At 34.5% G+C, this 15521-nt stretch overlaps 1 protein-coding gene across 2 annotated transcripts in view; it reads right to left on the bottom strand.

Moving 5' to 3' along the window:
- The window catches only part of ESCO1 (establishment of sister chromatid cohesion N-acetyltransferase 1), a 62560-nt gene that overhangs the window by 13052 nt on the left and 33987 nt on the right, over positions 1–15521 (bottom strand). The window contains exons 8-10 of one of the 2 annotated variants that reach the window (XR_012780136.1): positions 14289–14420; positions 3874–3996; positions 3236–3325 (exon numbers count right to left, since the gene is read on the bottom strand). Coding sequence is in view for 1 of the 2 variants with exons in the window: in XM_075533275.1 (XP_075389390.1) it covers positions 3236–3325; positions 14289–14420 (222 nt within the window). In the remaining variant the exon portion in view is untranslated. The remainder of the gene's footprint in view (positions 1–3235; positions 3326–3873; positions 3997–14288; positions 14421–15521) is intronic. The other variant, XM_075533275.1, reaches the window with a different exon arrangement.

The raw sequence follows: 15521 nt of genomic DNA, 5'->3' as shown, positions 1-15521 counted from the left end.
GGCTAATAACCACATGAAAATATGTTTACATCATTAGTCAATAGAGAAATGCAAATCAATATCACAATGAGAGACTACTTCATCTCTACTAGGATTATCATCAGAAAAATGGATGTATTACTGATGGAAATGGAAATGCAGGAGCTTGTGGAAACAATTTGGCAACTTCTTGAAAAAGTTAAACAGAATTACTGTGTAACTCAGCAATTCTACTCCAAGATATACAAGGAAAAATCCACAAATATTGCCACCGTGGTTCCAGTTCATACCTACACAGGTTTACTCCAAACAAACAGGTTTATGCAGGCTATAGTGCAAACAGCATATTCTACACTAAACCTTTCATCTATAGGAATTAGCAGCACAGCGTTACTGCTGAGATTTTCTCTCCAAATGACAAGCAGTTTTTTTTACTCAGTTGAAGAGGAATATAATGGTGTCGTGTATACAAAATAAGGAACAGGAGGAAAAACAGTCTTTATAGAACAAGATGGTGCCTATAATTAAGAAGAAAGTGGGGAAGTTGGAAGATCAGAATGAGTATGGATTTCGCTGCCTTTGGAAAGACATCACTTTTAACTTAATCAGATTCACTGATGCAGCAACTTTGGCAAAGGCTTCACCTGAAGATCTACAAAGAGCATAAGCCTGGGAAAGGAAGAAGGAAATTCCATGGAGAATGATGGGTTTCTGCTGAACCATTACTGAAACCCCTGAGTGCTGCCATGCATTAGACTGGGAAATGTAAAGTTAACCCACGACGACCAGGCAATAGACATAAGGCCAATCGAAACAATGGCTTCTAAAGGGATCTGCTGGGCCTATGTGATGGAATCCAAAGAGGTATTATTGGCAGATTTTCTTAAAGGACACACAGTACCATCACAGGGGCTTTGTTAATGAGAAAAAGGGTAAGAATGTTGCACTAAGGAAAAGTTTCTATTAAAACAATACTTCTGCTCATTTCTCAAGGGTAGGAAGGGTTGTCTTATCTGCCTTCCAGGCCAGATCTTGTCCCTTTAGACTGTTCAAAAGCTCAAGAACTTTAAGAAGAGCATGATTTTAATTCCTTAAAGATGCCAAAGCAGTTTTGATGTAGTATAAATCAAAGAGCACCAAATTCTTCAGGGAAAGGTTAGAGAGGTAGCAACATTGCTTTCAGAAGTATATACACCAAGATGGAGGAGGGTATGTTGAGAAACAAAGCTTCACATTTTGATATTTTAGTAAAGGTTTCTATCCTTCTGTAGCAATATTTTGACTTATCCTCATATACCTCAAAGAATTGAAAACAGGACTCAAACAGATGCATAAATATCAATGTTCACTGCAGCATTCACAATAGCCAAAAGGTAGAAACAACCAAAGGTTCATCAACAGAGCAAATGGTTATGCTAAGTGAAATAAGTCAAATACAGAAGAATAAATATGTAGCATCCCACTTACATAAAATTATCTAAAATGTGAAAACGCATAGTCATGTTTATTAGTTAAGGGGGAAGAAAATGAGGTGATATTAGTTAACGGGTACTGCACTTCTATATGGAGGAATAGAAACCTTTTACAAACATAGTGGTGATAGTTGTACCACGTGGTGAGTTTAATGGTTATCGATAAATTTATACTTAAAATGGTAAGCTACAGTTGTATACATTAAACCACATTGGGGAAAAAAACAATTTTAAGCTTATACTATAGCTCCTGACTTTTTTTAAGTTCTTGACTTTTAAGGTACTCTACATAATGAAAAACAGTCCTGGTAAAATGGGGGTTATGTGTTGGGCTGCTAACTGCATGATTACCAGTTCAAAACCACCAGTTGCTTTACAGGAGAAAAACAGGAATTTCTATTCCTATAAAGAGTTATAGTCTCTGAAACTCATGGGGGCAATTCTACCCTGCCCTCTGGGGTTGTTATGAGTCAAAATCGAATCAATGGCAGTGAATTTGAGTTTCTGATATCATGAAATGGTTCCAGGTTCCACTATCTCCCTGGCTCAGTTTTCAATGCAATGAACTCTCTGAATTCTCAAATGATGGGTTAGACTAAAACATAGTTCAATTAAACATGGATGTTTTTTTGTTTTCTATATATAAATTTTATTTATAAAATACTAGATTCTTCTTTATAATGTCATGTTTAAAATTTCAGGGTTTTGTGATCTAGAACTGTGTCTCTCGAAGTTGGTGATACCTCATACTGAGGGCAGTGGAACGATCCAGTGGGGTTGCAAAAACAGATACCTACACTGGATTGTGGGCTAGAGTACAAAAGTATTTATATGCTTGAGAGGAAGGTACAAATAATTTCTTTCTATAAAGAGGGCAGTGGGTCAAATAAACTATAGAATCTATAATTTAGAATCTTTGCTGCAATTAGGTTTGATTAATTCAAATATTCACAATTATGTCTCAACCCTTAATTTTCTAATTTTCAATGACTTTATTCATAAATTTAACTAATGCCTTCTATTTGATCACTGAAATTACTGATAATACTTAACAGTAATCAATTTATATAAAATTCAATTCATTTATGCTACCCACACTAAAAGTTTAACAGTTTTTACAATTATTTTTGTCTTTAAGGTGCTTATTTCTTATTTTAAGAATAGATGTTTAAATGTGCTTTGCCAGTATTGCTAAATCGGAATCACAAAAAGACTATGAGGGGGAAGAGTCTAAGTCCTTCACCTGTACTTGTTCCTGACCTAAGTAATTAAGTACCGTATATACTCGAGTATAAGCCAACCCAAATATCAGCCAAGGCACCTTACTTTACCACAAAAACTGCATTAAAAATGTGCTGAAAGGACCTGATGCAAGGGGCTTAAGTGGAGAGCAAATGCCTTGAGAATGATTGGGGCAGGGAATGTATGGATGTGCTTTATACAATTGATGTATGTATATGTATGGATTGTGGTAAGAGTTGTTTGAGTCCCTAATAAAATGTAAAAGAAGAAAAGAGAAAAAAATGATTAGGGCAAAGACTGTACAGATGTGCTTTATACAATTGATGTATGTATATGTATGAACTATGAAAAGAATTGTATCAGCCCCAATAAATTGTTAAAATAATTTAAAAAAATCATTACAGAAAAAAAAAAAGATTATAAACAAATAAAAAAAGAAATTAAAAAAAATGTGCTGAAAAACTCAGCTTATGTAAGAGTACCTATGGTAAATAAACATGCTATCTTCATGCATTCTACATAAAATTTCATTGGAAATTTACCTTTTTCAGGGCATACTTTGGGTCTTCAGGAAGAACCATTATAATCCTTCCATCAGGGTACTCAGCCAGAATCCTTTCTTTTTTCCAGCCCTACATATTTTAAAAAAACGTGAATTTTTGCATATCATATTATATTCAACATATCCATTTGCAAGAAGAAAACGTACATAAATTTATCTAAAAATTTCAAACACAGAAAAACATCTTCATTAAAGTTTAATAAGGCATGTAAATCAGCTATTTTGTTAAGCATATGATTAGAAATAACGCAAATTTCTTTCCTATTGTCCATTCAGAGACACATCTAATACCACAGAATATTTCTAATTATCACATCCCATTTTAAACTAATTTTGAAAAGTCACAAACCAAAAAGAAAGCCCCTTAAGTCAATGATTCCCAGAACCTAAAGGATAATTCCCATATTCTTGTTAAAAGCATTAAACTTTTTGAGTTCTTTAGAACATGGTTACCTCCACAAACACACACTCAGGGTTTTAAGTCTGGCATGCCAAAGACCTCCAGGAGGTTTTAAATGAACTGATTTGCATGCAGTAGCCCAATATGTAAGGAATAGTTTTAATTCTTATTGATCACAACTATCAAAGTCACAAGGAGACTATAAAAAATATAACTACCTTCTAAGAATCTAAAGGGAAGGAGAGGCTACGTTGTGTGTATCTGAAGTTTAACATACTCAAAAAAAGAGAGGTAATAAACTCTTCTTCAGATCCACACTCGTGGTGATTAATGAGCAGAACCTGCATGAAAAAACAAAACAAAACAAAAGCCACTTAAATCTATAAGATGGGACTGAACCAGAGGTTAAAACTAGGTGCTTTGAAGTTCAAAGTAAGTACAGAAGGAATGAGCTTAACTGGTTGTTTGTGCTCTTTGTCATACCCAAGCATCTTTACATAAAAAGGCCTTTCAAAAAAAACAAAATATAAACTTCTATTAGAGAAAACCATTCATGTTTTTCTGAAATGTTTAAGAACATAAAAGTCCAATAAAGTCAAGAAAAGTTGTTTTTGTTTTTTAAATACTTTGTCAAGTTGGAAAGGTGGTTGCTATGAGATTTTTTGTTTTTGTGTTGTAAAATATATTCATTTTGACCACGAAATTGTTATAAAAATTTCTTAAGGGAGAATTTACATTGTTCCTAAAGTGTACAAAGTACAGAGATGTTTTTTTAAAAATCCAGAATGATTTTGGGGGACATTTTTTGGCAGGAAGGCCGCCGTTATTGGGGAGAAAAGACTCAGCAGTAATCTTGGGACATATAATAATCTGGATTCAAATATTTAAAAATCCAAATTTGCTTACAAAATAGAGCAATTAATGGAAAAGTAAGATTCTGTTAGCATTAATAATTATCAGTAAATTGCTCTCAAGATTTTAAAAGAAGAAAAAGAATTACTTTTTTTCAAACTAGAAAATAAATCTGAGTTCTATACAGATTTAAATATAGGCAAATAATTTTAAAAGGCATAAGAAGCAAATCTCTTTCAAAACAAATTTATATTAATAAATTACTTTCTAGAAATGCTTATTTGAATGACTCTATTTTCCACAAAATACTCTTCACCTTAAAAGTGTAACTATAAAAAGAAAATAGAGGAAAGGACTAGGAGGCAAAAGACATTTATAGAGGTATTAAATATAGGCATGTATATATGTAAATAAATTAATATATAATGGTAGGGATATAGGTCTATATATATATATTTATATGTTAAGTATTAAGGTAGCAGACAGACTTTGGGCCTCTACTCAAGTGTCCCCTCCCTCCCTCAATGCAAGAACATTTTGTTTTAATACCCTGGCATTCTGTGATGCTCATCTTCCGGACCATCACTGAAGACAAAATGGGTGCACAATTAAATGTAATGAAGAAAGCTGATGGTGCCTGGCTATTACAAGCTATAACACCTGAGGTCTTAAAGGCTTGACGTTAAACACGCAGCCATCTATCTAAGCAGGAAAGCAACTAAGCCCTCATCGAATAAGCCTGTGTGATCATGAGGTGTCGATGGGATCAGCTATCAGGCATCAGAAGACCCCAAACAATCAATCATGTCAACGCAAACAAGAGGGGGTAAAGTGGAGACCCAAAACTCATCTGTACACAACTGGACATCCCCTCACAGAAGTGTCACAAGGAAGGAACAAGCAAGACAGGTTGCAGCATAGCAACGACGAAACACACCATTCTTCTAGTTTTTAATGCTTCCTTTCCCCCATTATCATGACCCCTGTTCTACCTAACAAATCCAGCTAGATGGGAGCATGTACACTGGTACAAATAAAGAGCTTTCTACACATGGAATCCACGACAGATAAAGCCCTCAGGAACAGTAATGGGAGTAGCCTTACCATGAGGATAGGGAGAAGGTGGGTTGATAAGGGGGAGAAAGGGGTAACCAATCACAATGATAGATATATAACACCCCCACCCGACACCTAGGAGAAGAACAGAAGTGTGTGAAGGGAGACAGAGGATGGTGTAAGATATGAAAATAATAATAATTTAAAATTTATCAAGGGTTCACAAGGATGGGAGGGGAAAAAAGAGCAACTGATTCCAAGGGCTCATGAAAGAAAATGTTTTTAAAATGATTAAGGCAACATGTACAGATGTGCTTGATAAAATTGATGTAGGGATTGTTATAAGAACTGTAAGCGTGCTTTTCCAAAGCATTCCTCTTCAATAAACTCATCCTAACCTCTCTCAAAAAAAAACACCAAAAATGTAAGCTCTCCCAATAGAACAATTTATTAAAAAACTAACTATAAATCTAAATACTAAAAATTTACATAACCTCAAATTACAAGAGTCATCTTTCCTGAATTCAATTTCCAAATGACAATTTGTCCTTCTCCTTATTACACTATAGTGAAAGGGGATTGGTTCCAGGACCCCAGCAGATACAAAGATGCTAAAGTCTATTATATGAAATGGAAAAATATTTGCATACAACCTTTGCATCTCTTCTGGTGTACTTTATATTGCACCACACAAATTCTTTTATTTTATTGACTGTTTAGTGCAGCGCCTTCTTTCCAAGCAAAGTAAAACTTACATGTCCATGCAGAAATTGCTACCAATCAGATTTGAGATAATTCTGTGTTTTAAATATGATTTTTTTTCATGTATAAAATAAAAGACCACCATAACTAATCAGAAGCAAATGTGACAGGCAGAGTTGCGAAGGCTTATGTTTCTAATGTTCCTGAAGGCAGTATATTTTAGTGAAAACCAAGATTTCTGGAGGAAATGTTCACAGTTTAAATCCTCATTTATTATTATAGTAGTTATTAATTGCATGGCCTTGTATAAATCACTATAATTGATTCTGTTTCCTGATGTATAAGTCAAACCAAAACCACTGATATCACACTGATTGCGAATCATAATAACACTGCTGGTCAAAATCAAGATGTCTGTCCCCTTTTTACATGAACAGAAAGTCTCGTCTTTCTCCCGAAGGGCAGCTGGTAAGTTCGAATTACTAACTTTGAGATTAGCAGCCCAATGTATTAAGCAAGAGGGCATCAGGGCTCTTTCCTGGTGTATAAAATCCACTTCTATCATTTGATAGTTAAGAATGTTATATTTAAGATGATTTCCCAGATGGACACTTGATAACTTTTTATAACTTCCTACTAGTATATTAAATTACTATAAATGTACTAATGTAGCAAAATAGTCAAACAAGAAAAGTCCCCAAAGATAAATACAATAAAATCACAACAAGTGACAAAGCAAAGATCAATGATCCAGACAACAGAGGTAAATTCTATTATATACACAAGTCTGTATATACAGTAATCTATAAGTAGATGAACGGATATAAATGATGGCTGAACAGGTGTGAAAGGAAGACATATATATATATAGAGAGAGAGAGAATATTTATACATGTGTATTTACCTTTGCTACATATATCCACAAATGTGGTACAGCATACAAGGACATGATTATATAAACTTCTTAGGAAAACAAAACACCTTGCGGGAATGAGTCACAAGAATTGGCTCAGGGAATGATTGGGGCAGGGAATGTATGGATGTGCTTTATACAATTGATGTATGTATATGTATGGATGGTGATAAGAGTTGTATGAGTCCCTAATAAAATGTAAAAAAAGAAAAGAGGAGAAAAAATGATTAGGGCAAAGACTGTACAGATGTGCTTTACACAATTGATGTATGTATATGTATGAACTGTGATAAGAATTGTATGAGCCCCAATAAATTGTTAAAAAAAAAATTCACCTGGAATCTACCTGGAAACAATAAAGAAATGTATTTGGGAGAGTTCTAACAACAAAAAAAAGAATTGGCTCAGGGTAAGGGAATGGTGTCAGCTAGCATAAATACCCCACACAAAGAAAATATTCTACATCCCACTTTGAAGAGTAGTGACTCGGGTCTTAAGTTTGCAAGTGGTCTCTCCCCATCCAGAGCAAAGAATTGGACAAAATCACATACACGTGGAAGTCATTAGTTCAATGGACTAAAAGAACACTCAAACATCAGTCACTATGATGTACGCTGGTACAGAAGGAACTGGAAACACAGGGAATCCAGGCCAGATGATGCCTTCAGGACCAGTGGTGAGAGTGGCGATACCAAGAGGGTGGAGGGAAGGTTGGGTAGAAAGGGGGAACAGATTACAAGGATCTACATATAACCTCCTCCCTGAGGGAAGGACAACAGAAAATTGGGTGAAGGGAGATTAAGACAGTGTAAGATATGACAAAATAATAATCTATAAGTTATCAAAGGTTCATGAGGGAGTGGCGAGCAGGGAGAAAGGGGGGAAAATGAGGAGCTGATGCCAGGGGCTTAGGTGGACAACAAATTTTAGAGAATGGTGAGGGTAACGAATGTACAAATGTGCTTTATACAATTGACACATGTATAGATTGTGATAAGAGTTGTATGAGCCCCAATAAAATGATTAAATAAAACAACACCGTAATCCTTAACGCCCTCTGGTCCTAAAATTTCCCAAATGTTCCTGTTCTAATGATCTAAGGCAAAGTATCTGTGAACGAACAAAGGTCTCATTAAGATATTTTTTAAAGTTATAGTCCAAAACAATAGGTTTTATAAATTTTATAAATTGCAATGAATATGAGAAAATACTTCATGATTATAGAAATAATTATTGATTTTAATGTTAATAGTCAAATAATAACAACTATACACTACTAAAAATAAAAGTAACTTATAATTGCTATTTCCATAGTAAATTTAAAAATATTATATTTTCCAGAAGTTTAAAAAATATATGAAATATATTAGGAGGGGGTGCAGGGGATTACAGCCTTAGTGACCCTGTACATAGTTCTACTCTTACGGGTGACCATGAGTCAGAACTGACTCAGTAGCAATGAGTTTTGTTTGCTTCTGTTTATTGTGCCTTATATTCTTCTATCTCAAAGCAAAACAATTTTATCACTAAGGTTTGGAAGTGCTCTTCCATCCTATACATTATAATATTCTAAGTCTCTAAAGAACAATAAAATAAAAAATTAGAACCAATGATTATAACCTGAATCCTTTGAAATATAAAATATTTGATAAATTAACAAATTCCTACCTGTTTCTAAAAAGCATTTCTGATTCCAACATAGGGCATTATAACCTTACCATTATAGAAAGATAACAAAACTCAGAACCAACTGTCTGACCTCGCTCTAAGTTCTTCCTATATATCTGCCTATTGTCTATTCCTCAATTATTCCAGAATGCAGTGATAGATAGCTCAGGCTATTCTGCTTCACATTCATATGCTATTCCCAAAATTTAAGAATCTGCACGCCAGCCCTTAATTACTCTTTTCTCCCACACCCTCTTTACCCTTTCTTACTCATCTTCATAAAGAATATTAAAAAACTATTTTAAAAAGAGACCAAGGTTAGTAAGTAGATTCCACGAGCAGAGATGGAGGTTCAGTGATGAAAAACTCACTGTTTTAAGAACAAGAATGCACAGCTGACTACTGTACTTGCTGTCAGTAAATTAAACATCTGTAAAACGAACTGACAAAAGCAGTTTGCTAGAAATATTTATAAGGATAAACAATTAATAGAAGCCGCAGCTGCTTATGTACAACCAGAAACCTCTTGGGACTTGATTTCTTGGTTTGAAAGTTTAGACACAAGTTTTCATAGAACATTCCAATTAATTGGCCCAACACAGTTATAGTGTTTCTGGTTCTATTTCCTAGTTGACTGTGTAGCAACTGGGGTTTTAAAAGCTTACTGCGGCCATCTAAGACACAACAGTTGGGCCTCCTTGTACCTGGATCAGCAGAGAAAGGAGGAGCAGGAATAGGAAGAGGATACGAAATGTGTGGCAGATTGCCTCCATAAACAGATATCTCTTTTATCATTAAACTAGAACTGGGCAGTGTCGAGCTACAACTACTGATCAAAGATTTAGAAAATTCCTGATCAAAAGGGAAGAAATGCAAAACAGAATTTCAAATTTCAAATTCTCTTGAACTCCAAACTTTCTGGAGCCACGGGTGCTAGATAAACTCTTGAAACTATTGCTGCCCTGGGGTAATATTTAAAACTTAAACCAAAATTATCTCCCCAAGTCTTCTCTTCCTATCTCCAGTAAAGTATTAATAATTTTACTATACTGTTTACCTGCTAAAATACTTCAAGATCAAGAATAAAGTCTACATAGTATCAAAATACTTCAGAGTCTGATCTGATGTACTTTTAGAGCCTTAAAAGCCACACAAAAAAACCGGTTCAGTCATTAAGACTGACTTAATTATTCCCCACAAACATGTCAAGATTTAGTTATAGTATGCTATCAACGATATGATGACCCCTTATCTACAGTCCAAAAAAAATCATATCTTAACTCTTCCCCAGCTATGAAATCAAATTTCTTTTCTGACCACTGTTTTATCAAAATAATTTGCAAAGTTAATGTATGACTTATTTAAACTTAATATTAATTTATTGCTTTAACAATTATGCAAAACTTTTCCTGTTCAACTTCTCAATCCTTTCAGACTTTGCTCCTAAATCGGAAGGCAAGAGCCCCACATAGCATTCAGGCAGATGCTAATCAATTCAAAGGCAATAAGGAAGCACACAAGGGAAAAAAGGGTTCAATTATTCATTTTCTTTGCAAAAAGTGACCCAAATGATATTCTTCTTCTACATCCTGACAGTTAAAGAAGACTCAATCTAATCAATGAAAGACTGAAGAAAACAGAACTGAATTCCTGCTAAGTCCCTGACCAGTCGACATGTCTCAATGCTGAAATTAAATATATGCCACAAGGGAGGTGGAAGGCGGCCTGAGGCTGCCATGGCTCAAGATAGGGCTCCGTATCAACAGGCTGATGGTTGAAACCCGCCAGAAAAAAAAACAGGAGAAAAAAAGATTGCTCTCTTAAAACTTATAGTCTATGGGAACCGATTACAAGGATCTACATGTGACCTACTCCCTAGGGGACGGACAACAGAAAAGTGGGTGAAGGGAGACGTCAGACAGGGCAAGATATGACAAAATAATAATTTATAAATTATCAAGGACTAATGAGGGAGAGGGGAGCGGGGAGGGAGCGGAAAAAATGAGCTGATGCCAGAGGGTTAGGTAGAGAGCAAATATTTTGAGAATGATGAGGGCAATGAATGTACAAATGTGCCTTACACAACTGGTGTATGTATGGATTGTGATAAGAGTTGTATGAACCCCTAATAAAATGATTATTAAAAAAACTTATAGTCTAGAGAACTATGAATCAAAAACAATAGAGACCTTGTCTTGCTTTCTCCTCACACCTTTAAGAGTACCTTAATCCATAGACTAGGAAACTCAAGTAGTTCTTACGCCTAACCTAAAGTCCAGACTCCCAATGAAGCATTTCCAGGCTCCTGCCTAAAGTCTCCACTAAGTCCAATAAATAAATAAATGCACTTCCATATTTGATGTCATGAAATGAAGAAATAAGAGTGAGCACCATCATACACGCTCCAACGTCCAACCAAAGGGGGAACACAAAAGTATTTTAGTCAAGAACAGACTGTGGGGGCATCAATAAGTTCATAATTATCCCTTTTAGAAATAGGCTTTGGAAACAAAAAAAACCCAACACCAAACCATCCTCACTGCCATACAGCAGATTCTGACTTACAGCAACCCTATAGGACAGAGAAGAACTGCCCCTGTGGGTTTCTGAGAATAACTTTTTACAGGAGTAGAAAGCCCATCTTTCCCCCCCCCAGAGCGACTAGTGATTTCAAACTGCTGACCTAGCGGTTAGCAGCCCAACATGTAATCTCTAGCCAGGCGTCCTCAAACTATAGCCCTCGGGCCACATGCGGTTGGCCCAGGACATTTATCCGGCCCGCCAGGTATATTTGCCCCGTTTGTTTTTTAAACTTCAAAATAAGGTATGTGCAGTGTACATAGGAATTTGTTCATAGTTTTTTTTAAACTATAGTCCAGCCCTCCAATAGGTCTGAAGGACAGTGAACTGGCCCTGTTTAAAGTTTGCGGACCCCTGAGAAGGTCATCAGGGCTCTTTACCCCAAGCAATAGTTGCTTATTTTCTAAAGAATGTCTAATTAACATTTAAAAAGTGAAAGTGCTTCCAACTAATCTTATTTTTAAATACTCTTAGAGCAGATTCTTATATCTAATTCTTAAACAGAGTCCATTTTACATGAATTAAAATCCTATCTCAAAATGAACTCTTTTCTATATGCTTTTCTCTGCGAAGTGAGAAAGAGGAGGAGGCTCCTGTAAATAACAAGTTACAGTCTAAATAATCGACAGGGTAGTTCTATCCTGCCACATAGGGTCACTATAAACTAGCGTTGACTGGATGACAGAGAGTTTGGTTGTTTTTTAGTTTTCTCTTAGAAACATCCACAGCAGATAAAATACACACACACAAACAAAAGGATATTTTGTAAAGTACTGTGTGTTTAATAATCTATTCAAGGTACGATTTTAGGTATTGAATAAACATTTAGTGTCTTAACTCAAAATTGAGAACTACAATTACCACAGAATATCTTTAAGATGCTAAGTGCCATTGATTGTCAATCCCAAGGCACAGGGACAGGTGGGGTTTCATTGTAATCTTTAAGGGACCATAGGGGTTTCATTGTAATCTTTAAGGGAGCAGATTGCCAGGATTTCCTCCTGTGGAGTCGCTGAATGGGTCTGAAACAGCAGCCTTTGGATTAGCACAGAAGTGTAAAACGAGTTAAGCTACCAGGGCTCTTAAAATACATTTTTTTATCCTTTGCACAACACTTAAAAAAAAAAAAAAAAGCTACAATACTTTGGATATATTTCTACCTTAGATTTAATGTATGCCTGCAATTTAAAACAGTGAGTGATAAGGACAGCCAACTGCTAAACTCAATTCCTTCTCAAATTTATTGAAAAAAAAATAAATCAAATAACCCTTAGATCTGTCCCATCAAAGGGTAGGGGGCCTTAGGAATGGCTGGGGCAGGACTCACTCTTCCCTAAATTAGTGCACTACTTTATAGTTTTACAGAAGAGTCACACTCTGGTTTAAAAGGTAATGACTACTTTTGGATCCATTAATTAATAAACCAACTAGTCTTGGTACTATGGAAGAGCAGAATACGTGTCCTGATTAATTTCTCTTTTGTTCCTGTCAGAAACAAAGAACACTCCTTAAAGTGAATAATTAATCTTTTCAAACTCTAGCCCCTTCAATTATGAAACAAAATTACAGTAAAGTTGAGTAGGGCTCATTTGGACTAACCTCTACCAAGTTCAGTAACATAAAATAAATGAAATTATTTCTGGCTATTAAGTACATGGTGAAATTAAAGTTTTCATGGAAAAATTCCAGTCTTAATTCCATTTAATCATAAATTTTTGAAGCCTCCTCATACTCTATTACTCAGTTATCTAAAACAAACATTTTCAAGTTTTAAGAATACTAATATGAAAACCTAAAAGGAAAAAGAACAATCTTCAAATGACAAATCAATATCTAGATAAAGTCTATGTCCCACCTGTATTTTATTTGAGTGGGAAAAAATATACATGGAAAAGTCAGATGAAATAAGAAATACAAGGGAAGCAAAAAAAATGGAAACTATTTCTCTTGGGTCTAAATAACTGGATGAATGAGACAGTGAGCATAAATCCTTCAACCAAATTATAAACAAATACAATTAAGGTCAATAAAAGACCTTTAATTTATCCAGTTTATAAAGGCCTACATGGAATGAATTGGTGATCTCAGTTCAGGTATCCTGGAGGTCTTATCAATGTGAGTGTACAGTACTGAAGGTAACATGTATACAGTGAAAATAGATTTCATTTCAGATATGGGCAAACAGCAATTATGTTCAATCACTTTTACAAGATATTTTAAATGGCCCAAAATTTCAAAAGAAATTTATTTTAAAGAAACAAATATTAAATATTATCTATTATGCCTCACGTGCACAAATATTAAGATATTTTATATTAAAACATTTCAGTTGTAGGATTTTTTTTAGCATACTACAAGATTCTGAGGTTTTAAAAACCTGAATTTTTTCATCTTAATTTTATAAAGGAAAAATTCTCATGATTGAGAAATGTAGAGGAAATCCCGAACACGTATTTGGCAAAATATTTATCACTATCATTCCAAAAATACTAAGGTGTGTCAAACTACATAAGTATTCAACAGGTTCATCAATAGTTAGCAAATATTATTTTAGTAAGAAAATTAAAACTAAGCAAGTTCAATTGTAGTCTTACAAGAGCCACAATAACTACTTTTAAAACATAATTTAAAATTAAAAGTCTACAACAGAAACCAGCCAGAATAAACTAGCTGACATTTATGTTTGGTTTTGTTTTTTTAATAAACCAGTAATTATACTGTAAGGGTTTTATATGTTATACACTATTGCTTCTTAAAAACAGAACATTTTTCAATTGCTTATTTGGCAACTTAACTCAGTGAGATACTGAAATACTTATCTGGGTTTGTATCTTAATTTTAAAAGGCATGAAGTCCACTTACCACGTATTTTACAGCACTTATAAACTGGTTGTGGAAGAGTAAATGCTGTGTTTCATCCTCTGGATTTGAAGCTGTGTAAAGCATTCCACAAATATTACAGGAAACCGCTCCAAATCTTTTTTGTCCTGCATCCTATTTTAAAAAAATTAAAAGTTCCCCTCAACAACAACAAAACATTATTCTAGAGCATTGGTTTCTAAGACTATAATGTGAATATAAGGAAAGAACTATTTAGTCTAAAATGAATAATATTAAGTATTAATTACAAAAATTAAGATGATAACTATTATAATCCATTATAAAATGTTTACAAATATTTCCATTTTATCAAATTGGTCCCCTACTCCAAAGCCTACAAAATGAAAGAATTCAGATATTTTTAAAAACTACAAACTCAGTCCTGAAAGCCATACAAACTGTGTAAGTGAAAACTATCATATTTCCCAATTTCAAAAACTATACTGCTAGAATCTGGGAAAAAAGTATTTCCGAATTCTCAATATACTCAATATTTTCATTAGTAAAAATTAAATGCTCACAAATATTTCACAAAGACTATAAAAGATATGAAATAATTATAGGCTAAGTGTTAAGAATAATAAAAGTAAAAAGAGATCAAATCTACCAAACAGGCAGACCTAAAACCAGGTGCCACCAAGTATGTAACTGTGCTATAAGGTTTCTAATGTCCAGATTGAGAAGCAAATCACCAGGTCATTCTTGCCAGGCACGTCAGGGGGTTTTGTTAGGTGCCCTTCAATGTCTATTTAGCAGCGGGACACATCAACCATTTGCACCGCCACTTTAGGGATTCCATGCAGACCAAACTCCAACAAAATCAATGTCCTGGTAGAAGGTGCGTTTTCATCAAGAGACTCTATTGTTACTGATTAAAATACATCACGAAATGCCATAAATATTCTACGAGTATACAAAAGCATGAAGTATGGAAGTATGGACTCCATCTTTTAAACATGTTGAAGTCTGTTCCCTTAAATGTTTTCTTCTACAGTTTGTAGACATTAAATGGTTTTCTTTAGATATTTTTAAACATTGAAGATAACATGTTGATAACACCAGCATCTCTTAGTAATAAGTAAAATGTTTTTTCAATTTTTATATTAAATGAACAAGAAAGACTAACTGCTATCACCTATACTCAACTAATTCCTATTTCTGGTCTGGTATAGCAGCTGTTTTACAAAGTTTTTTATCATTGTCCTTCATTCAATA

Source organism: Tenrec ecaudatus, chromosome 15 (genome assembly GCF_050624435.1).
Source record: "Tenrec ecaudatus isolate mTenEca1 chromosome 15, mTenEca1.hap1, whole genome shotgun sequence".
In the NCBI taxonomy this organism is placed as follows: domain Eukaryota; kingdom Metazoa; phylum Chordata; class Mammalia; order Afrosoricida; family Tenrecidae; genus Tenrec; species Tenrec ecaudatus.
This window is presented reverse-complemented; position numbering and strand designations above follow the sequence as displayed.